This window comes from Quercus suber, unplaced genomic scaffold, assembly GCF_002906115.3.
Source record: "Quercus suber isolate HL8 unplaced genomic scaffold, Cork oak 2.0 scaffold_226, whole genome shotgun sequence".
Classification (NCBI taxonomy): domain Eukaryota; kingdom Viridiplantae; phylum Streptophyta; class Magnoliopsida; order Fagales; family Fagaceae; genus Quercus; species Quercus suber.
The window spans coordinates 1,034,967-1,059,483 of NW_027069684.1; the positions used below are offsets into that span (position 1 = coordinate 1,034,967).

General features: G+C 35.2%; 2 protein-coding genes across 2 annotated transcripts; one reads left to right on the forward strand and one right to left on the reverse strand.

The window, feature by feature from the left end:
* Positions 1 to 3,813: 3,813 nt before the first annotated feature.
* Positions 3,814 to 14,182, forward strand: LOC112011041 (auxilin-like protein 1). Its single transcript, XM_065780169.1, has 9 exons — positions 3,814 to 4,417; positions 5,508 to 9,675; positions 11,041 to 11,763; positions 11,850 to 11,928; positions 12,046 to 12,155; positions 12,244 to 12,309; positions 12,403 to 12,492; positions 13,256 to 13,432; positions 13,986 to 14,182. The coding sequence occupies exons 1-9, from the start codon at positions 4,041 to 4,043 to the stop codon at positions 14,019 to 14,021; spliced, it is 5,826 nt and encodes a 1,941-aa protein (XP_065636241.1). The 5' UTR covers positions 3,814 to 4,040; the 3' UTR covers positions 14,022 to 14,182.
* A 166-nt stretch (positions 14,183 to 14,348) lies between these two features.
* On the reverse strand, positions 14,349 to 18,401 carry LOC112011042 (ornithine carbamoyltransferase, chloroplastic). The gene is made up of 5 exons (XM_024043431.2): positions 18,042 to 18,401; positions 16,837 to 17,171; positions 16,413 to 16,544; positions 16,013 to 16,288; positions 14,349 to 14,673 (listed from the first exon to the last, which is right to left on the reverse strand). Exons 1-5 carry the CDS (start codon positions 18,274 to 18,276, stop codon positions 14,491 to 14,493), a joined length of 1,161 nt encoding a protein of 386 aa, XP_023899199.2. The 5' UTR covers positions 18,277 to 18,401; the 3' UTR covers positions 14,349 to 14,490.
* Between the last annotated feature and the right edge of the window lie 6,116 nt (positions 18,402 to 24,517).

Here is a 24,517-nt window from a genome sequence, read left to right on the forward strand (position 1 = left end):
TAAAGAAACCAATTGTCATTTTATTGAACCAAATTACTAAAATTAGTAATATATTAATATTTATTAAAAAAATTGGGGGCCATTGCCCAAAACTCAAGAATATCTCTGTTCATTTATTCTGCTTTTATTATTATATTTTTTTTGAGAAACATTTATTCTGCTTTTAATGTGACAAAAAAAAATAATAATCAAAGTTTCGTAATTTTTCACCTATAGAGGATGGAGTCAATAATTCCTGCCTTGAAAGATTTTTTTTTTTTTTAGCAAATGCCTGGGAAGATTTTATGGTTATGGAGATGACACATAAGAATATGTACGGACTGTGACGTACCATCTTTGCCCAACAATTACCCAACGGCCTTTCCACGTAATGACACTTTCAATTTTTGTGGAGTTGTGGTTCTATTTTATTGGGGTGTGTAGTCAATCTGTCAAAATTGATTGGATTCAACTTAACCTATAGGGTTAAGTTGGTTTTTAGGGTTTAGTGGGTTAGATTGGGTTAAAAAAAAAAAATTTATAGTGGGTTGGGTTGGGTTTAAGTTATAAAATTCCAAACTCACCAATCCCGGCCCGACCTACTCATATATTTAAAATATATTATATAATTAATAATTTTTTTTAAAAAATAACAGTTGGGTTGGGTTGAATTTTTTTAACCCACCATGGTGGGTTGGGTCAAAAAATTTCCTTAACTCAACCCATACACACTCCTATATTTCATAATCCAATAACTTTACTCAAAAAAATAAAACGAGTTAAACTTATTACAGACATATTATTTTATACATTTTTAACACGCAAAAAAGCAACAAATCTATCTCAAAAAAGGAAAAAGAAAAAGAAGAAGAAGCAACAAATCATAGTTTCAATTACTGTTTCAGTTTTTTGTTTTACTGTGAGTAAAAGATTTTGTGTGATACTGTACAAAAGAATAATAATAATGCTATAACTGAGTAAAACTGGTCGTTGGGCAAGTAAAAAAATATATTTTGTATGGCATGTAGTAATTGGTGGGTGTGACCACACTTCATGGTCCCAATTCCCCACCATTATTACCCTGTGAGCATGTCTAATGTGTCTAGTCCCCATCCATGCATGTGTAGGTATTGGGATTTGAAATTTTTCGAACGTTTGAGAATCTCATATAATTGCCAATTTGCCATGCTAGAATCTGTAGCTTCGTTTGTCCGAAACGACAAAGAATCCTCAACTTTATTTTAAAAAAAAAAAAAGGTGACCAATGGGATATACCAAAGTTTTTCTTAAGATCTAGAGTTTATTTAGATACTATTTATTTTATTAAAAATTAAAAAATTATTATTAAAAATATTATAGTAAAATAATTTTTAAATTATGAATAGTGCCGTGGAACTCACGATTAACTTATTTATGCGCGTTTTTTAAAGTTTGGCTAGGTTATAAACAGTACCATAGGATCCAGCCAAAAAAGCAAAATGCCTAATTATCCTTAGGCAAATGCACGCTTAGCATACGTTTGCGTACAGAGTTTTTCACGTTTTGCCTTTTTTTAGTGTGTCCCATGGTTATTGTTTATGGACCACTAAAAACTGAAAAACGTAGCCATAGGTTTTGCTACAGTGTTTTGCTTTTAAAAAATTATTTTGCTACAATATTTTTAATAATAAATTTTCAGTTTTCAGCAAATAAGTAGTATTTAAACAAACTCTTAAATAAAAGACCACGAGTTTAAGAGGGAAAAAGTTTGAATTGCAAAGTTAACATTATATTGTAATTATTTCTTATGTAATTGTAGAATTTGTGTACAAAATATATAAAATCTACCTTTATGTGAAAATAAAATGTAATTATCTTGCTGTTAGGAGTGGATCTAGCCGTTGGATATTTAAAATTTGAAAACATTATAATGATTATAAAGAGATAATTATTCTTTAGAAAGTTTTTTAGATGAGTGATTTTAATTGAATCTTTATTATTTCAAATAATGAATGATAATTGATCTAAACTACAAGTAAACGGTTAATTTTTGCTTATAAGACAACTTGTTTAAACTCAAAGTTAAGTTTTATTTAATTCAATCTTAAACCAAATAAATGCAAGACAAACAGAGATAGCAAATTCCCACCACAAAAAAAAATTTTCTTTTATTTGGCTAGTGGTTTTTGAATTCACCCCTTGATTAAACACACAACAAAGAAACAAAAAGAACTGTTCAATAAATAGTAATCACAACAACGGGAAAAACGATGAATTGTCCAAAATCACAATCAGAACGGTAAAACTAAAAGCCAATTAAAAAAAAAATCATCTATCACCGGTTGAACATCTTTGGTCGATGAAATCCATGAAAACAACAACAATATAAAATTAAAACTACAAAAACAAACAACACAAGGAGATTATATAGTACATGTAATTTTTTTTAAGAGAGTTTTAACTGACGTCTGCTTTTGATGGTAGTTTTTATCATCAAATTAAAATACTAATTATTTTTTTAATATAGATAAAAATTGAATTCTAAAAATTTTATTCAACCGTTAGAGGCTTTATCAATTAAGTTAATCAAAACCAAATTAATTAATATATATGCACACGGGAAGGAAACAATCAGCTCGCCAAATGAATCCACTTCACAAGAGAATCCACAGCTGTAGCGCTCAAGTTTAAGTGTTTGGTCCTTCCCAAAAAAGGTTTAAGTGTTTGACGTAATGACTAAAATACCCATTGTCTGTATATCTCGTGTTTGATTGACAGGTTGGACGTGTGAAGAAGCAAACTTAGCGAAGCCGAAACGAAACAGCACTCCATGCAACTCGACAACAGCTAATACTACAATGAGCGTCAAAAATCACTTCTGTCCCTCACTCTCAAAGGGCTCTACCGGTTACGGGTCACACCATGAAATAAGAAGAAAAAAAAAAAAATTTGCCGATTCAGCCAATATGTAACAGTTTTTATTTTTTGGGAAAATACAAAAACAACTAACATTTTTTTTGGAAAATACAAAAAAAAAAACTTTATAAAATTTTAGGCTAATTCTAGCTACAACCAAGACCACCAGCAGGCATGAGGGAGATGATTACACACTTTTAGGATTCCTGCGAAAATTTGGATTCCTACTTGAACTTTTTTTTTTTTTAGTAGAAATGTGGATTTTTAAAAAATGTAGGTATTTACATTCCCATGTTTAAAAAAAAGTCACTTTTTTATAAACTAAAATTTTACCAATTTCCTTTTACCATTTAATCAATAGAAATAAAAATAAATAACAATTATTATTATTATTATTAATTGACAATTTAAATAATTTTTGGGTCATACTTGGCATTTAATGTTGTACAATAATTTTAATAAAATTTTCATAAGTTATGGTTTATGTTTTTTTATAATTTATTTTAATGAAGATTAAAGAAGGACTTAACATGAATTAAAAGAGATTTTGAAAAAAGAAATAAATCTTAAAATAAATTATAAAACATAAATCAAATTAAGCGTCTCATACTTTCACGATTCTTATTAGATTTCTAATAAAACTAAACATATAAATAATTATATTTTTAAACACTTAATAATTATATATTCTTGTAATTTAGATGCTGAAAATAGTATAAAATCCCTTAAACCAAATAAAGAGTGTGTAGATAGTTAGAAATGAAAAAAAAAATTATATATATATATAAAGAAATTATCGAACATTATTAAGTGATATTTCATATTTGTACTTTGAGATAAAATTGATTCTTTTGGGAAAAAAAAATTTTTGAATAGTACAATGACATTAACTCAAACCAAGGGGTAATTTTTTGCTTAGTTTTACACGTGACGGTTAAAACCGCAATTTTCTTAACCTTCAATTTCTCGGCAAAGTCTCCCATCTTGTTTTTCATTTTAGCTCTGACATTTTCTCGGTCTTCTTTCTTCTTCTCCGTGTCTGACTCTGCTTTCAGCAGAGAAAGCCCACAGAGAGAAGAAGAAGAACAAGAACAAGAACAAGAAGAGGAACGAAACGATACGAAACGAAACGAAACGCATGAACAAACCCTAAACGCTCGCTAACAATGGAGTACCAAGCGTCCTCTGCTACTATCTCCAAGAAACTCTCCAGCGGCCATAGCTTCAGCTCAAAATCCATATACGACGGCGTTTTCTCCGCACCTTCGTCAAAGTTCGGGGCTCCGAATATCTCGTCTCGGATTCAGGACTACAGCGAGATATTCGGCGAAGCTTCGCGAGCCTGCTCGATTCCGATTCTTGATATCCCAACGCTGAATGAAAGAAACGTTTCGGCTGATGATGCTGATGCTGCTCGGAGCTCGAAACTCGATTACTCAAACGTTTTCGGTGGCTTTGAAGAGTTCGATTATGCTGTATCGTATGAGGAACTCATCTCTGAGCCAAAGAAGAAGAAGAAGAATAGCTCTTCTCAGAAAGCGCGGTAAGCTCAAAATCTCTGCCTCAGATCACATCTTTGTATTTCTTCTTGAAAATGGCGAATATTGTGCACTCACAGCTATGTTCTCGTTTTTGGGAACAGATACTGTGCTTATATATATATATATATATATTTTGAGCTGGTAAGCTCTGTTTGGTTTCTGAGAAATTTTTGGAAAAGAAAGTTTTGGGGGAAATAAGTTTTGTAAAGTTGGAACTCAGTAATGAAAACGTGTTACATATGGCCATTTGGTCCAATTAATGTTAGTTAAAAAAAGTTATTTTTTTTTCTTCATATAAAATTTTCTTCTGCGTTATTTCTTTAAACGGGTTTTGAGTTATGTATTTGCAAAATGGGGATTTGAGTTATAACGAAGTTGGATTTTCGCTTCGTTTTGATATTTGCGTTTTAGAAACTATTTATTCAGTTAATGCAATTTCAAGAAGTTTAGGAATAGTTTGTGAAAGAGTGGGGATAATCCGAATCGTGTTCTTGTTTTGTTGATGTAAATTCCAAGAATTTTCGGAATAGTTTAGGGAGAGAGAGAGAGAGAGAGAGAGAGAGGGACTTTATTATTTGTTAACTTGTTATTTTTTATGAAGAATCTGAAAGAAGAAAACACACTTTCATTCTGGGGCATATGCTTACTTTTGGAACCAACACATACTATGACAGCAATTCTGCTTTGAAATATTAATAGATGCATAGGAGAATTGTTATCTGTCATTCTCGGAGTGTCACTCTTTTGATTTTGATTTTGATTTTTGATTTAAAAAAAAAAAATTTATTTTCTATGCTGGATTTTTTGTTTGATGTGGTCCTTTGTTTCTAACTTGAAGAAATTGACATTGATTGGATTCTTATAAGCTTGTATTGTTAGATGTTTATCATAATTTTTCACAAATATCTTATAATTCACCGTTAGTAGAGTATTCTACCTCATTTTCTTTTCCCTTACTATATTATTGCATTTTCTTATTTCTTCATGCCTGCAATGACATTGAGAGGGATGAACTAGTTTTCTTCAGAATTGGTCCACTTGTATAGGTAGAGAATTGACCATATGTTGTTATTTCTATTTGTTATTATTTAGGAGGACTCCAGCTGAAAGAGGACTGCCTTCGAAAGTGGAGGATCATTTGGATTGTCGAGAAAAGAATCAGATGAATTCCCATGAGGCATCTTATCAGTCATTTGATAGTGTGAAGAAGTACAACATGTCATACAATAAAGTCAATCAAGGAGGCAAAAATGGGACAAATGTAACAACCCACATAGCTCAGCTTCATGCTGTTCCTGGTTATACGCATTTAATTGAAGAAAGCACTCCTTTGCAAATGGCTGACAGAAACAAGCCAGTGACCTCTGCAGTAAATGATGTGTATCTTAACAAAAAAGCCAGCGACGGGATAACTGAGGGCATGCATTCCAGAAAAGTTGTGACAGATCTTCCTGCTAGTGGTGCTGGCAAACAGAAATCTAGAGTTGGTGTTGCACTTCAAAATAAGTCTGATCGGCGTAGGTCCAATTCAATTGATATGCATGAATATCACCATGGAGCACATTCTGTGAAAGTTTCACGATTTTCAGGCCCACTGCCTAACTTGCATGATATGCGTTTGATTGATGAAAGCACTCCCTTGCAGAAGACTGACAGCAATAAGCCAGCAACCTCTGCCGTAAATGATGTGAATCTTAACAAAAATTTCAGTGATAAGATAACTGAAGATATTCATTCCACAAAAGTTGTGACAGATCTTCCTGCTAGTGGTGCTAGCAAACAAAAGGCCAGAGGTGGTGTTGCACTTCAAAATGACTCTGATCGGCATAGGTCCAATTCAATTGATATGTTGTTTGGTGCAAATGAATATGGCCATGGAGCACATTCTTTGAAAAAAGTTTCAAAATTTTCAGGCCCACTGCCTAACTCATGTGTTACACGTTTAATTGATGAAAGCAGTCCCTTGCAGATGAATGACAGCAATAAGGCAGTAACCTCTGCTGAAAATGATGTGTATCTTAACAAAAATTTCAGTGACAGGATAACTGAAGGCATTCATTCCACAAAAGTTGTGACAGATCTTCCTGCTAGTGGTGCTAGCAAACAGAAGTCCAGAGGTGGTGCTGCACTTCAAAATAAGTCTGATCGGCGCAGGTCCAATTCAATTGATATGTTGTTTGGTGTAAATGAATATGTTCATGGAGCACATTCTTTGAAAGTTTCACCATTTTCAGGCCCACTGCCTAACTCATGTGATCCACGTTTAATTGATGAAAGAAGCCCCTTGCAGATGAATGACAGCAATAAGCCAGTAACCTCTGCGGTAAATGATGTGATTCTTAAAAAAAATTTCAGTGACAGGATAACTGAAGGCATTCATTCCACAAAAGTTGTGACAGATCTTCCTGCTAGTGGTGATAGCAAACAGAGGTCCAGAGGTGGTGCTGCACTTCAAAATGACTCTAATCGGAGTAGGTCCAATTCATGTGATAGCAAGGGTGCTTCTAAGAGACCAATGGCTTCTAAGTCTGGTTTTTCCAGAACTGACTTTGAAAATGCTGGACATATTTCTTCACCACCATGCTTTGATGAGGAAGTAGATGTAAATTCAGTTGCTGCTGCATCTGTGGCTGCTTTGAAAAAGGCAATAGAGGAGGCTCAAGCAAGAATGAAGATTGCAAAAGAATCAATGGCAAGAAAGAAGGAAGGCTTTCCAAGTCATGTGAAGCTGAGCTCTAATGATGGTCTGAAAGCTGAGCAGAGAAGGGAGGGCAAAATTGCAGACAAGGCAAACCGATCCAAAAAGAAGGATTTATATGAAAAAGAGGATGCTCCAGTGCAAGATTCTGCTGGTATGAGAAAGCAAAACATGGAGAGAGCAGGTCATGTAACTCCAGACTTCAGAGTCAGGGAAAAAGCTTTTGGCACTGAAGCAGCTGTAGGAGAAACTTACGAGAGGGAGTTGAAACCAACTCAAGCAGATCATATGCAGGAAGCAGCAGAAGTTTGGGATGCAGAAGAACAGTTTTATGAATTTGAGACGGTAGTTAAACACAAAGAAACAATGTTGGAGTTTGAGCAGGCCGATAAGACAAAGAAAGAGTGCTTTGAGAAGCCAGAAGAATGTAGCCAGAGAGCAAATACATTTGAGGAGGCTTGTAAGCAAGAGAAGATAGAGCAGAAGGTTATTGCAGTTGCAGGGGCATTTAAGAGTGAAGAAAATGTAGGCGAATTAAAATCAGTTCAACAGGTTTTTGATCTGGAAGAAAATGAGAAGAGATTAAGAGTAGTACAGGAGCAAAATAAATCTGAGAAGAAAGTTGAAGTATCTCATGAGCAGGAAAAATGGGAAGAGACGCTAACATATTTTCACGAACCAATGAATTATGTGGAAACTATTGAGACCCAAGAGCTTGAGAAGAATGAAAACGTGAAGAGGCAGATAGAGGGTCAAGAGTGGGTACAAAATGTGAAGAAAGTAGAAGCATCCCATGAACAGGAAATGTTTGAAGAGACGCTTACAGATTTTCAAGAACCAATGAATTATGTAGAAAATATTGAGACCCAAGAGTTTGAGGAAAATGAAAACATGAAGAGGCAGACAGAGGCTCAAGAGTGGGTAGAAAATGTGAAGAAAGTAAAAGCTTGCCATGAACAGGAAACTTTTGAAGAAAAACCGGGAGATCTTCAGGAACCAATAAATTTTGTGAAGAACATCGAGACCCAAAAGTATGAGGAAAATGAAATCATGAAGTGGCAAATTGAGGCTCAGGAGTTGTTAGAAAATGAAAAGAAAGGAAAACTGGTTTGTGAGGAGGAAGACATTGAGAAGGAAAACATCAAGACCCAAGAGTTTGAGGATAATGAAAACATGAAGAGGCAAATAGAGTCTCAGGAGTATATAGAATCTGAAAAAAATGCAAAAGAGGCTTTTGAGGAGGAAGACATTGAGAAGGAACCGGAGGATGCCCACAAGCGAGAAGACACTGAGGAGGCTTGCAAACTGGAAATTGGCAAGGAGCAGAAAGATGCCCTCAGGGAGGAAGAAACTGAAAAGTGTATAGACAAAATTCATGAACAGTCAATAACTAAGATAAGATTTAATGACTTCCCCAATGAAGAAGAAACTAGGAATAGTCTTCAAGATACTGATGAGTTGAAAGGGAATGAGAAGCTTCAAGAAGCTGCAGAAAATGAGGAGTTATTTAAAGGTGATACTGATCAGATTGAAGAAAAAGTGGAGAGACAAAATGAGATTTACAAATGGATAGAAGAGAAGAGATTGAAAGTGGCCCAAGAAACTCTTAATTATGAGGAGATCAGTCTTGCGGCAACTGATAATAAATGTAAGCAGGATGGAAGTGAAAACCTAAGCAAAAGTCAGGAAGCCAGTAGACATAGAGAAAATGATGGAGATGTGGAATTAATTTTAGAGGTCCCAGCACAAGAAGAAAATGGGAGTACAATTGAAGAAAATAAGGCTTTTGTTAAACAGGAGAATGGAAGACAGACGGAAGCAGTTAAAGATGAAAAGGTCGTGAAAGAGGCCGAACAAGCTCTTCATCAGGAGAAAAGTCTTGAGGTGACTGATGGTGGGTGCGAGCAGGATGAAAGCGAGAACAAAAGCAAAGATCAGGAAGTGAGCAGACATATAGAAAATGAACAAGCAGTCAAAGATGAAAGGGTGGTGAAAGAGGCTGAACAAGCTCTTCATTATGAGAAAAATGTTGAGGCAACTGTTGATGGATGTAAGCAGGATGAAAGAGAGAACCTAAGCAAAAATCAGGAAGCAAGCAGACATATTGAAAACAATAAAGATGTGGAATTAAATCCAGAGGTACCTGTACACGAAGAGAACAGGAGTACAGTAGAAGTAAATACAGCTTCCTTTGAACACAAAGGGAATGGAAAAGAGACAGAAGTAGTTAAAGAAGAAAATGACATTGAGGATAAGGAGATACTTGAAACAGATGGTTTTCCTCAAGATGCCTTTATACACTCTGAGATGAAGCAGCAAATGGAAGATAAGACCATTGATTTTTACTTGAATGGGGTAGATTTTGTTAAAACTGACATGAGCTTTGGGAAAAAGCAACTTGACCAAAATGCGGAAGAACAAAAAATAGTCTGCAATCTGGGAAGGAACATTGAAGAAATGGATCCTGAACTGGGGGAAATTTATGAGAATGTCAAGGAAGTTGAATTTTCTGCAGATCAGGAAGAAGTGAATATTTCTACCTCTTCTCATGAGGATAGATGGGATGATGATGAGAACAAACTGAACCAAACTGAGCAACCCAGCTTGATTGAAGGTGAAGGCAAAAGTAAAGAAACAACTGAGGAGATCAAAATAACCCAGATTACCAACAAACGTGAGCAGAATCATCAATCAACCCTGACAATGGAAGAGAAGGAAAGTAATGATACTTTGCAAAAGGAAGTGGAATTGGAAAAGGAGCACCTTAAAAAAATAGATGAAGCAAAAGAGAGGGAAAAGGAAAGAGAAAGAGAGAAGATGGCTGTTGAAAGAGCCATCCGTGAAGCTCGCGAAAGGGCATTTGCTGAAGCCCGAGAAAGAGCTGAAAAGGCTGCTGCGGAGAGAGCAGCTGCTGAAACTCGTCGAAGGGTAATGGCAGAGGCCCGAGAAAAGTTGGGGAAGACTTCTGCTGAGGTTAATGAAAAGTCAGCAGCTGAGAAGGCTGCTATGGAAGCCAAACTTAAAGCTGAACGTGCTGCTGTAGAGAGAGCAACTTTAGAGGCTCGAGAGCGTGCCCTAGAAAAAGCACTGTCTGAGAAGGCTGCATACAAGGCAAGAAACCAGGCTGAAAAGTTTGTTGGTGAGAAACTTTCTGGTGCTTCCAGAGATAATGGAATGAGGCAGAGCTTTTCGGCCAATGTGAGTCTCTCTGCTAAATCTTGTATCACTCCTTTCCCATGAAACTTGTGACATGACAAATTAATAGTTGACAGAAATTCCTGCAGGATCTACAACAGAAAAACTCATGTCCTACCAGCAATTCAAGATACCCCAAAGACTGATGGTGGGTGCGAGCAGGATGAAAGCGAGAACAAAAGCAAAGATCAGGAAGTGAGCAGACATATAGAAAATGAACAAGCAGTCAAAGATGAAAGGGTGGTGAAAGAGGCTGAACAAGCTCTTCATTATGAGAAAAATGTTGAGGCAACTGTTGATGGATGTAAGCAGGATGAAAGAGAGAACCTAAGCAAAAATCAGGAAGCAAGCAGACATATTGAAAACAATAAAGATGTGGAATTAAATCCAGAGGTACCTGTACACGAAGAGAACAGGAGTACAGTAGAAGTAAATACAGCTTCCTTTGAACACAAAGGGAATGGAAAAGAGACAGAAGTAGTTAAAGAAGAAAATGACATTGAGGATAAGGAGATACTTGAAACAGATGGTTTTCCTCAAGATGCCTTTATACACTCTGAGATGAAGCAGCAAATGGAAGATCAGACCATTGTTTTTTACTTGAATGGGGTAGATTTTGTTAAAACTGACATGAGCTTTGGGAAAAAGCAACTTGACCAAAATGCGGAAGAACAAAAAATAGTCTGCAATCTGGGAAGGAACATTGAAGAAATGGATCCTGAACTGGGGGAAATTTATGAGAATGTCAAGGAAGTTGAATTTTCTGCAGATCAGGAAGAAGAAGTGAATATTTCTACCTCTTCTCATGAGGATAGATGGGATGATGATGAGAACAAACTGAACCAAACTGAGCAACCCAGCTTGATTAAAGGTGAAGGCAAAAGTAAAGAAACAACTGAGGAGATCAAAATAACCCAGATTAGCAACAAACGTGAGCAGAATCATCAATCAACCCTGACAATGGAAGAGAAGGAAAGTAATGATACTTTGCAAAAGAAAGTGGAATTGGAAAAGGAGCACCTTAAAAAAATAGATGAAGCAAAAGAGAGGGAAAAGGAAAGAGAAAGAGAGAAGATGGCTGTTGAAAGAGTCATCCGTGAAGCTCGCGAAAGGGCATTTGCTGAAGCCCGAGAAAGAGCTGAAAAGGCTGCTGCGGAGAGAGCAGCTGCTGAAACTCGTCGAAGGGTAATGGCAGAGGCCCGAGAAAAGTTGGGGAAGACTTCTGCTGAGGTTAATGAAAAGTCGGCAGCTGAGAAGGCTGCTATGGAAGCCAAACTTAAAGCTGAACGTGCTGCTGTAGAGAGAGCAACTTCAGAGGCTCGAGAGCGTGCCCTAGAAAAAGCACTGTCTGAGAAGGCTGCATTCAAGGCAAGAAACCAGGCTGAAAAGTTTGTTGGTGAGAAACTTTCTGGTGCTTCCAGAGATAATGGAATGAGGCAGAGCTTTTCGGCCAATGTGAGTCTCTCTGCTAAATCTTGTATCACTCCTTTCCCATGAAACTTGTGACATGACAAATTAATAGTTGACAGAAATTCCTGCAGGATCTACAACAGAAAAACTCATGTCCTACCAGCAATTCAAGATACCCCAACTCTTCAAGTCATGGTGGCGGGTCATATTGTGAGTCCCACCACCCCTATAATAGCATTAGATACATGCCTCGGTTATTGATTAATGTGAAGATTTAACTAATTCCTGCTTTCCCACTTCTGGACAATTTATATTTTCTTGATAAAGCTTCCTACTCTACTGAGAGATTTGATGGATCTAATGGTGATTCTAATGGTGAATCGGTTCAGAGGTGTAGAGCCAGGTCCGAGAGGCATCAAAGAATAGTAGAACGTGCGGTATGCTTCCTGCTTTTTCTTAGATTCAAATATACAGATATTTTAGCATGTAACATGCTTGCTTAATGCATTTTCTGGTTTCCTTCAGGCAAAAGCTCTTGCAGAGAAGAATATGCGTGATCTTCTTGCACAGAAGGAGCAAGCCGAGAGAAATGTAATGATCTTTTCTATTAAGGACAAGAAATTCTTGCGCTTACAGCTAAGACCTGAAGTGTTGTCTAACTGTCTGAATCTCATTTTATGGCAGAGATTAGCAGAAGCACTTGATTCTGATGTCAAAAGGTGGTCGAACGGGAAGGAAGGGAACTTGAGGGCATTGCTTTCAACCCTACAATATGTATGTGCAAGACCCGTACTAACTTTTTATTACAAACTTGTATCCCCATGCTTGGTACTTCTTAACCTTGATATTTTATAGGATAGCATAACAATTGGATTCTTGGGACTTATTGACTGTCTCTGCCATTGATTTAATATATTACCAGTCTAATTGATGTATAATATCCTTTTCTCTGTTGAAATACTATCTCTCTTTGTTTTTTATTTTCCTAATCTCGTATGAATTTTAATTTTTTTATTTTTTATTTTTTATTTTTTTTTTTTCTGCTGGTGAATGCTGATAAGATGGCAAAGGTAACACACCCTTGTGTGTAGACATCACCAGCATTTTATCTATTTTTTTTTTTGGGGGGTGGGGCAGTCGCATTTTTTTTTTTTTTTTTTTTCCTGCTGGTGAATGCTGATAAGATGGCAGAGGTAACACACCCTTGTGTATAGACATCACCAGCATTTTATCTATTTATATTTTTTGGGGGGTGGGGCAGGCGCACAAGGCTGGCATTTTCATTGTAAATGCTCTCACAACCAACAAAAAGAATTGCTTCTGTGCTTGTACAAATCATATCTGGTTGCAATAGATAAAAGTTGCTATATTGCTATTAAAGAAATGTTTAATTTCTCATGGTGAAAATTGACTCTTTATGTTCTAAATTATTTATATGTGCTGATGATGAGTACGGTAAATTCCAAGCTACCTTCCATTGGCATTAATTCAAGCATTTCAATCAGTATTTGATTTAATGAGATGTTTTCACTGGCAGATACTTGGGCCTGATAGTAGTTGGCAGCCAATTCCTCTAACAGATATTATTACGACTAGTGCTGTAAAGAAAGCTTACCGTAAAGCGACTCTTTTTGTTCACCCTGACAAGCTGCAGCAGAGGGGTGCAAGCATTCAGCAAAAGTACACTTGTGAAAAGGTTTTTGATCTTCTAAAGGTGTGTTTCTGATGCTGATCTTTTGCATTATTATCAAGTGGAAGATCTGGATTAGGTTTTGCATAAGCTTTAAATTTAAGTCGATAAGAAACTGCACGGAACAATGCAATATGTGTAGGTTGTCATTTGCATTCATTCACTGATACTCAACAGCCAGTCAAAAACTAAAGTGATACCCCAAAGTTGATTGTAATTAGTTCCTGGATTTCTTTTGCTGCTTCTCACTAAGGATGGTGCAATTGATATTCTATTGTTCTGCAAATCCCTTGGTCATGTAACAAAGGGCTTAAGCAGTCTGAGGTGTGAACTGTGAGAAGATATAAATGTCTCAAGATATCTGCCTTTTCTCTTCTGGTTTGCATTTTTTTTAACTGTTTGGCTAGATCATGAGAGACTCTAGGATAGAAATTTTAAAGAAACAATCTGGGCTTTGGTATTTAGGCTTTTAGTTAAGAGTCCTGAATTATTATTATTATTATTTTTTGGCTGTCTTATCTACCAAATCTTTTAAAGTTCGCTAACCTATATTCTTTTTTTGGTTTATTACATCCAGGAGGCTTGGAACAGATTCAATGTGGAAGAACGGTAGATAGTTTTAGTATTAGATCTCCTAAACTAGGTAATACAATTCATAAACAAATTGTAGGCAGTTCTTTTTCCTCATTTGTACAAATTCTGGACACAAGTTGTAAACCTGCAAGTTGTAACCCCATGAAATAGCATAAAATGAGATGTCTTTTGGTAAAGAAACCAGACCTGTTGTATTTTTTTTTTCTTCTTCAACATTCCCTCCCCTCCCCTCCCCTCCCCACCACAAATGGTCCCCTTGGTTGGGAAGATTTTAGAGAGGATGGAAAATGATGCGATTGAGATTCACAAAATTTAATCCAACAACATGCAACAGACTAGAATAGTCTTCAAAAAAAGCAGCAATTGAAGTTCAAAGTAGACCTCAATATATTGAGTTGTGATGTTCTAGCACTACATTGGGAAAAAGATACTAGTAGACGGCTAAAGCTGAAAACTGAGCAACTTCAACTTGTGGGGCTAATGTGCAATTACAAGCCAAACAGATGAAGCATTATGGCGTTCTGTGCATGCATGCGATTCTCAGCCTGTGGGAAGACAATGGAATTTGGGGCTTCGATAACACCATCAGTCACCTCAACTCCTCTTTCTGCGGGTAAGCAATGCATGAAGTAGGCTTTTGGGCCCGCTAACTTCATAAGATTTTCATCCACCTGCAAATAATATCAAGCAAAAATATCTCATTAGTGTTCAACCAATGATGCAATTTGCAGTACACCAATGTCATGACACAGTACAGGAACTATATATGTCACCAGTAATGCAATATAACATACCATTTCATGCTTGAACACATTCAATAAATTGATGTCATCACCATATATATTTTTCAAAGCTTCAAACAAGAAAAGATAAAAGATGCTGGTGAAACACATTTATATCATCTTACAGCAGAAAACCTGCTCATGTTGCAAAACAAGAATGGAATAAAATAATATGGGTTTCCTCACTTAAAACAACTAACAAAGTACTTCTGCCACGCTCAGTTACTTTCATGATTTCATCTGAGATCTGAAGTTCTTCAAAGCAGAAAAAAAAAAAAAAAAAAAAAAAAAACCTATCTTAACAGAAAGACTGCTAATAGCAGAAAAGTTCATTCCCATGGAAACTGAAAAGCTTTGTTTCTTTCCTGTTTTTGTGCTCAGAACAGCTCGGTGATTTCCTTGTCAAATTTAAGGTTTGTGTCACTAGTTTTTTTTTTTTTTTTTTTGAATTGTTAAGTTCCACACGCACCTAATGAGTCTAGAACCCACAACCTTGCCCTCCACCAAGAACTTCTAAGGAGAGAGGAGGTACCAGTTGAGCTAGAGCTCATTGACTAAAGCTGGTGTCACTAGTGAAGAGAAGATAACTTGCATCCTCCTGAGCAAAAATATGTGGTAATTAAAAAAAAATTCTACATTGTTGATCCACCATTCCTACTGCTTGGCAAGTCCCCTCACCCCATCTTATCACAAACTTTACAATACATATAGAATGAAAAATATTGCTGCTGAAGTAACTAATAAGAAAACATTGATAGGAAAAATCATGTCTATGTTTTTAGCAACTATGACTCATAACATGGTGCACTTTAGGTCTTGTTATAAGACGGAAGTCTATCTAATATCAACCCATAGAATTTCAACCTATGGCATTTGCTCCATGAAGATTTCTCTTTATAATCAGCCAAAACAGCAATTGGTTTTTGTATAGGCAGGATTCGAGTCCCAGATCTTTTAACAACAAGAGACTACACCTATTGAGCTTAATTAGAACTCACTCAACTTGTATTATTAATTATAATACACAACAAGGACATCTCTGTTCTCCATTCGTCTTACATAATCTACTCGATTTTGTCTCCGTTTGAAATTTAAAAATCAAACATTAGTACCTAAAAATATTTTTCAAAAAGTTAAAGATTTCATACATCATAGTCACACATTAAAAAAGGTTTTTAATATTATATATTAATATAATTATTTATAAAAATTATTATTAGACATATACCTGAAAGCCTTTAAACACTTGACGTCGATGGGCAGCCTCTTCCTTTTGTCCCATGCTGGCCCACACATCTGAGTAGACAACATCAGCTCCTCTAACGGCTTCCTTTGGATCATTTGTTATTTCAATCTTGCTGATTCCAGCCTTTTGTGCCTTCTCAACTGTTTGTTCATCTGGTTCAAAACCTTTAGGGCAGGCACAAACAAAATGGAAGGGAATAACTGATGCCAACAACAACCAAGAGTGAACAACGTTATTTCCATCTCCTACATAGACGACCTGAATGTTTCATTTTCATCAAACAGATTAGAATGGAAAGACACACCAAGAAATTGTATGCAGAATGTGGCAAGATAAATAACAACCATATTTAAGCATTAAACTAACAGCACTATGGACTGACCTTGGTTCCTTCCAAATGACCGATATGCTCAATTATAGTGAGGGCATCGGCCATTATTTGGCAGGGATGGTTATAGTCTGTCAGGCCATTAACAACAGGTACAGTTGCATATTTAGCTAGATCAAGAATGTCCTGCAAATAGAACAAGGAATTACATTTGTAAAACAATGTTCAAGATCAATTACTTTAAGAATGGGGTAAGTAACTTTACAATGATAAAAGAAATTATATATATATATATGCCAATGACAACACACCCCCCCCCCCTCTCCCCCCTTTCTTCCCAAAAAAGAGGAGCCAAAACATAAAAAGAAAAAAAGTTAAAACTAATAAGATCCAATAATTACCAAGTTTTATTACTATTAATTAAAAACAATTACATTAACCAGAAAAACCAATTTACCACCACAACTCACCAGCATACCTGATGAGCAAAGACCCGTGCCATAATAATGTCATTATAGCGACACAAAACACGAGCAACATCACGAGTTTCCTCCCGCTTACCCATCTGAATATCATCAGGTCCCAAGTATATAGCATGGCCTCCTAGCAAGGAAAACCCAGTCTCAAATGAAACTCGGGTTCTCATGGATGGCTTTGCGAAGATCATCGCCATTGTTTTCCCCTTGAATGGAAGGAATGTCCTGTCTCCTGATTTTAGCAATGCTTTGACCTCTGCAGCCTGGTCTAAGATCTTTAAAATGGTAGCCTTGTCAAAATCACTAATGTGCAGAAAATCCTTCTGCCCTGATTTCGCTGTAACACGAGGAACCCAAATAAATTGTGTCAAAAGAGGACATTTTACAAGGAAAATTACACACCCTCTTACATCAAACTCATGGAAATAAGGGATATTTAACCCTTCTAGACTATTTTCCAATTACCAACACTTTTTTAAAAGTCAAGCATATCAAACCAAATTTTAACAAACTGACCACAAAAGTCTTGAAAAGATCCTTCCTGATCAATAATAAGTTTCTCCCCCCAAAAATTCATATAAACTCAAACACCACATTGGATTTTTTTAAAAATACTAATAATGAAACTAAGGGTCCATTTGGTTAGGCGTTTTGGGAGCATAAAAGTGCGTTTTTAAAAACCCAAAACCCCATTTTGCAACCACAATTTCTCATAGCTTTTTTTACAAGCGGCTCATTTTAAACCCAAAATAACGTTTTGCAACATCTTATCCAAACACACCCTTAAAATCAATAACCATTAAGAAGCACATTTTTACATTTTATTCCTCAAATAAAATGACAAAGACAACGAAAATATGTGAAAACAAGGAACCTTAAACCCTAACAAAAACGAAATAAATTCAAAACCTTTTTGGTCCATCAATGTTCGATTTCAATCAGAAACCCCAATTATCACCACATGCATTACAAGGAGCCTAAATAACAGACACAGATAAAACATGTATTGTCCAACGAACACAAAGATTTCTATACCTCTCTTAACTATTTTCCAATTCTTAAACCCAAATTCAAGTTTTTTTCTTCTTTCCTCTATAGCATATTAGCAAACACCATAAACCCTATATCGAATAGAATTAGCCCAAACAGATAGACTATAAACAAAAAGCTTCGTAATCAACGAAAGATTTAGAGACGTGCATTTGACCTTGGACATTGACGGAGGAAGAAGGTGGCGAAGTAGCGGCGGAGGAGGAGGAAATCTGGCAAGCGATCCTTGATCGTAAAGCCGGAGAGCTCGCCGGAGAAGACACCGAAATGGTCGAGCAGAACTTTCCGGGGAGTTGGGCCGATCGCCAGAGATTGTGACCGGAAAATGAGGAGGAGAGAGAGGCGGCTTTGTCTGAGGTGATAGGTGTACAGTGAGAAAATATCGCCGACATTGTTGTTTATCTCTGAGAAGCTTAGCAAAGAGAAAGAGCAAGAGCAATAGCAAGAGCGAGAAACTGAGCTTTGAGTGCGTGTTTGCTTGTTACTTCTTCTTGTGAACAGGCTTTTAAAAAAGCAAAAGAGGGTTTATACCTTTGTTTTTTCTTTTTGAGAGAAAAAAGAATAATTCCTTTTTTTTTTATTTTTTTTTTTTTTTTGGATGGTAAAAGAAGAAGAAGAAATTTACTAAAAAGAATAATACAGTACCTAGCACTTATTAGGGAATAAATTCACTTGATCTGCCTTATTTTATTACTTCAATGGCAAAGCTGTGTGGCTATAAAACCTCCCTTGTTTTTTTATGGCATAAGGAAAAAGAAATGACAATAGTCTGTTTGAATTCAGTTAAAAATTAAAAATTAAAAAATATTGTAAAAAAATAATTTTTAAATGTGTGAATAATACTGTAAGACTCATTTTTAATAAAAAATTATTAAAAAAATGAGATTTGTGAGCTCCGTAACTAAAAAGTTTCTGAAAAATTGATTAAAAGGTGCTGAAAAAGTTGCTGAGGTGTGCATTGTTTGGTACCGAGTCAACAATCACGGTACAGAGAAAAAAAAAAAAAAAAGGGGCTGAAACGCATTTGTGTCCAGACATGGACGCAAAATGTGCAAACCAAACATACACTAAGCGAGCACTTGTGATGAAAATTTATTTACACTTTTATTTTCTGCCTTACCAAAAATTTATTGACCAAACTTCTACCTCCCATCCCCATTGTCTGCTGCCCAACCGCCACACCTCTAACGTCCATAGTCTCCTCCAGTGGCTAACCGCTGCTAATTCCCAATCACAATGTTTTTTATCTAAATTTTTCCTTTTTTTTAATTATATATGAGCTTTAGATATGAGAAAATAGTAGAAAATATTTTTACATAACATTTTCAAGAATGTAACCAAATACTTGAAAATTCTTTGGAGTATTTTTAGGAATGCAACCAAACACTTAAAAAAAAAATTTCTTCAAATATTTTCACCTAAAAATATTTTACGGTCAAAAAATATTTTCGTCAAATGAAACACAACCTTCATAATAATGAATAATGATTGATAGATACTAATATAATGGCAATGATGAACCCACATAAAAACTTAAAAAAAAAACATGTTGACTAAAAAAAAACTAATGTAGTGGTATTTTGGGTTAAGTAATGTGTTTGAGTTTGGTAATAAAGTGTAATTAAGTGTGTTTGTGTATGTGTGTTTAGCAGTTAGTTTATTTCTCAAAAAAAAAAAAAAAATTATTGTGAAAAATGTTGTGTACTATAACATTACTTCTAACCAAAAAGATATCTTTTTTCCCAAGAGTATTAATTAAGGGATCACTTATGCATTTTCCTCTCAAAAAAGGTTTTTACCATTTCATTTTTTTATTTTTAATGTTTTTAATCTATTTAATTCATTGGTTGAGATTGAAAGATTTTTTTTTTCATCTCTCAATCTCAGCTATTGAGAGCAATTGCACATGGTGCACCTGATCTCGATCCTTATTTAAACCTCAAATTTTAACAAATAATTACAAAAGCTATCGGAACAAAGAAATTTTACGTTGGATGTGCAACTAACCTTTCATATTCTTTATGGGAGTTTTAGATTGTAGAACTCATTAATCTCCCGTTCAAAGGAGTCGAAAAAACACATTCTTTCTCTCAATCAAACAATTGAAATCAAGCTTATCCCCAAAAAAAAAAAAAATTAAAATCAAAAGACTATATATATATATATATTCAATCTCAAACCTCAATTTTTCTTGTAATAATTGCTGAAAATTTTGCCCCACTTTTTAAATTTTTTTTTATTTATTTTTATACAAGATAGAATTTATACTCTAACATAATTTAAGTGTATATGTGTGTGAAACTCCCTCTTGAAAACTTGAACCTCGGCCCTTGCCTCCCACTTTTTATTTAAAGCATAAAAAAGAGTCATTTTATAAAGCTTTGTTGTAACTGCCACACTTTGGACCTTCTTCTCCTCTTTGAGTATGTTCCTCAGGTTTGGTACTTCTCTAAAACCTTTGTTTCTTTTATTAACTTCCTCATTATTCTAGCTATTTTGTTTTACTTTCTCCTTATTTTATTTTTGGTAATTGCTTTTTTGTTTTTTGGTCAAGATGCTGAATTATATTAGATTAACTAGTCACAAGAGGCAACGTATTGGTTGTGAGCCTTAGAGAGTACAGACCGTGAACATCAAAGTTCAAAATTACATCAAGATCAAGGGAAGGGGGAGCATTCAAAACAACAAAATCATTAACAACATCATTAACCAAGGAACAAGCTTTCTTGGCATGGCAGTCAGCCCCTTTGTTGGCCTCCCTAAATACGTGTCTGATCTTGGTCCGTTGAACTTGGTGATTGCTTTACATTCTGAGTCACATCGCTTACCTAAACTTTTTCATTCATTCATTTAACAAATTGAGGTGGGGACTTGGGGTAGCATAGGACATTAGATTTTGTTATTTTTTTTTTATTTTAAGAGAGTGATCATGAGACTACGTCTGTACTTATCTCTTCAGGTTTTTAATTCTTAAAATAAATTTCACCTTCATTTTGTGGGTATAATTTATTTGATTCTTTATATAAAATTTCACTAATATACTCCTGTTAGGTCCACGTTGACACTTTCTCAATTTATTTTGTTTCATTTCTTAGAGCATTTTTCCATTTTAATTACAGTATTGGTATAAATTTAAACAATTATTGTAACCGTGTTATGTACTTTTACTTTTTTTATTTTTTATTTTTCAAAAATAAAAGAAGAGAATGGATAATGATTATGATATGTGAAGAGAGGTAAACAATTAAAAAATAAGAAAATTTGATATGTTAATGTGATAGACAATATAATAAATAATATGATAGGTGTATTTTTGAAAAATAGTTATTTAAAATATAAAAAAAGGTTTTTTTGCTAAAAGAAATATGAATTTTTGCACGAGTTAATAAGTGTTCTAAATATTTAATATCTTAGTTGTTAACCAAAACAAAAATAGTCAATATGCTATTTCTAGTATTTGGCTGCTTAAATAATATATTTTTTAGCTGTATTGTATTGTGTTATCTAATTCATTGAATTAATAATTAATGAATTTTGTTTTATACTATTAGATACTTTTAGGGTCCATTTGATTGGAAGAGTGGAAATGTAAGAGGATAAAAAATTAGTGGGAAGGTAGAAAAGTGGGGAGGATAGAAAATATTTGGTTTTCTCTCATGTATGTTTGGTTGGAGGTGTGGAAAAGTGAGCGGGTGGAAAACTCTTTTGTTTGGTTGAAAAGAAAAGTGGGAAGATAAAAAATGTAGTTTATATAAATTGACTATTATGTTCTTGTTATATAATATATAAGAAATAGATATATTTACACTCGTTAAATAATATAAAAATTAACACAAAAATTGATTATGCGTTAATTGGGAAGACATTTTCAACAAAAAAAAAACTTTGCTGAGAAAAACTCCATGGAAGGTGGGCAACAAATAGTGTATAACGTGGGCAACTGGGCCAAAAGATGCACAAGACTATGTTCAAGAATATTGTGGTAAGTGTCAATGATTCTTAAACATGCAGAGACTACTATTAGAAGAATTAAAACCTATGAGAGCAATTACATCAGCTTAGGCATAATTGTGCAAAATGGAAAAAGTGGCTAATTTTACACAATTTGAACAAAAAAACACCCACATCAGCTTGTGCATAATTGTGCATTTATGCACAATTGCTACAGTAATCGTGCATATGTGCATGGTTACTGTAGCATGTGTATTTATTATTTTATTAATTTCAATTTGCACCTTTTTTTTTCTCTCTCTTCTCCGTGCACAACGAACTCCGTCTCCTCATCTTCTTTTTCCTTAGATGCACACAAACTCACCCACACACAGATAAATCAACACAGAAACACACCCACACACAAACAAACCAATAGAGAGATAGATCGGTGCTTGACTGGAACTGGTGGGCTTGGTAGTTCTGAAACCAGTGGGCTTAGTAGTTAGAGAGTTCTTTTTCTGATAATTGTATGTGGTTGTTGTGGTTGCTGTTGTAGTTGTTGTTGATGGCGAGCGATCTGGGTCGATGGGTCGAGAAAAAGTCCGACTGGTGTGGTAAGCAATCTGGGTCGATGGGTGAAGAAGTCTGGCTAGCGTGGTTTGTAGATCGGTTGGTTGGGTTGGTAGTTTTTGAGTGGTGAAGAAGTTCGGCCAGTGTGGTTTTAAGATTGGCTGGTTGGGTTGGTAGTTTTTGAGAGAGAGAGAGAGAGAGAGAGAGGTGATCTGTTCAGAAATGGGTATAGAGAGAGAGCACCAAATCAGAAAAAATGCGGGAGAGAGAGAGCGCGTATGTAGGTAAAGGGTAGTTGAGAGAAATAATAAAAAAATTGAGAAGAATGAATATTTTATTGAAATATCTTGTAAAATAGATAAACTGATGTGAATGTTTTGTAAAAATGATGGTGTAAAATAGAAAAAGTGAGTTTTTAAGTGTAAAATAGACGGAATTTTATGCATAAGCTGCTGTAATTGCTCTTAGACGCTAGCCATTTGCCCAATACGAACCCTAGCAACAATAATTTTTTTTTTGAAAAGAAAAGGGTTAAATAAAGAACCTATTTTAAAATGACCATTTTTATGTAAACTGGGCAAACTTGCACTTATAAATCAACTGGGCAGGCCTTAGTATTTTTGTCACATAGCAATAAAAAGTGAGGTTATTTTTGTCTCACAGTAGGCCTCAACATTTTCCCCTCTTTTCTCTCCATTTTGGAGAGAAAAGTTTTGTGTGGCCCAGGTGAAAAATGCCTAGGCCACACACAAAAGTATTCTGTGGGGGGGGGGGGGGGTCCTATCCAAACAACACACAAACTCATTTTCACTCCAAAGTTTTCTATCCATCATATTTCACCTCCAAACAAACACACCCTTATAGTTCTATAGCATCCATTTTTAAAAAAAGAAAAGAAAAAAATTCTATTCTATGGTAGCAAACGTTATAAATATCCCAAACAAAGATACTTATGGGGTGTTTGGTTGTGTCGTTTAAACAAAAGTTTTCGTTGTTTAAACAACACAACATGTATTTTCACAACACTTTTTTACCCACACGTATTTCCACAACACTTAAACAACGTTGCTAGAACAATATTACCAAATGGGCTCTTAATTTCAAGTTTTTAACTACAACAGTATATATGTGGGTTTTAGTTAGTTCAACCATCATGGACGACGCTACACTGCTACGGCCAACTTAGGGAGTTCATTTGAACCCCCTGACCTGGCCCAAAAAAAAAAAAACATTATATATATATATATATTTATCCCTAAATAAAAAATTTGAACATCCTAAACCTAAATTTTGTTTAAACCCAGTTGAAATAAGCTTAAATAAAACTATCTTGGTGCTACTTTCACAATATTTTCACAATAGTTTTACAATAAAAGTTAAGTGGTATGTTGTAATTGTTTTTATCTAGACTCACAACTGACATCTCTTTTTTAAATACCTTTAACAAGTTACCTAGATTTTATTATGAAAGTGTTGCATTAGTAGCATTACTGTTAAAATTGCTTCTTCGTTAAACAAAATAAATAAATAAACTTTCTTTCCGGACTATTCCTAGCTTTGACATTATTGACCCCCCTTGAAAAAAAATCTTGAAGCTGCCACTGTCAACCAGTAAAGTTTTTGATGGTTGTATAAGAGATTTGGGTTTAATATTTTCCACACCAAAAACTTATTGATGTCTTGTCTTGATGATAAAATCATCAGGAGCGAACACCATAAGTTGAAACTCTCTTAAAAAAAGAAAAAATTTCACACACACACACACACACACACACACACACACACATAATCAAAAAGCTTCGTAATTAATCAATGAATGATTAATTATGAAGCTGGGCCATTGACGGAGGAAGAAGGTGGCGAAGCAGAGGAGGAGGAGGTCAGGCATGCAATCCTTGATTGAAAAGTTAGAGAGCTCGCCGGAGAAGACACCGAAATGCTCGAGAAGAACTTTCCAACTGGAAATTGAGAGGGTTGCCAGAGATTGTGATCGGAAAATGAGGAGGACGGAGACACGGCTTTGTCTAAGGCAATTGGGGTACAGTGAGAAAATATCGCCAACATTGTTGTTTATCTCTAAGAAGCTTAGCAAGAGCAAGAGCAAGAGCAAGATACTGAGCATGAGTGTTG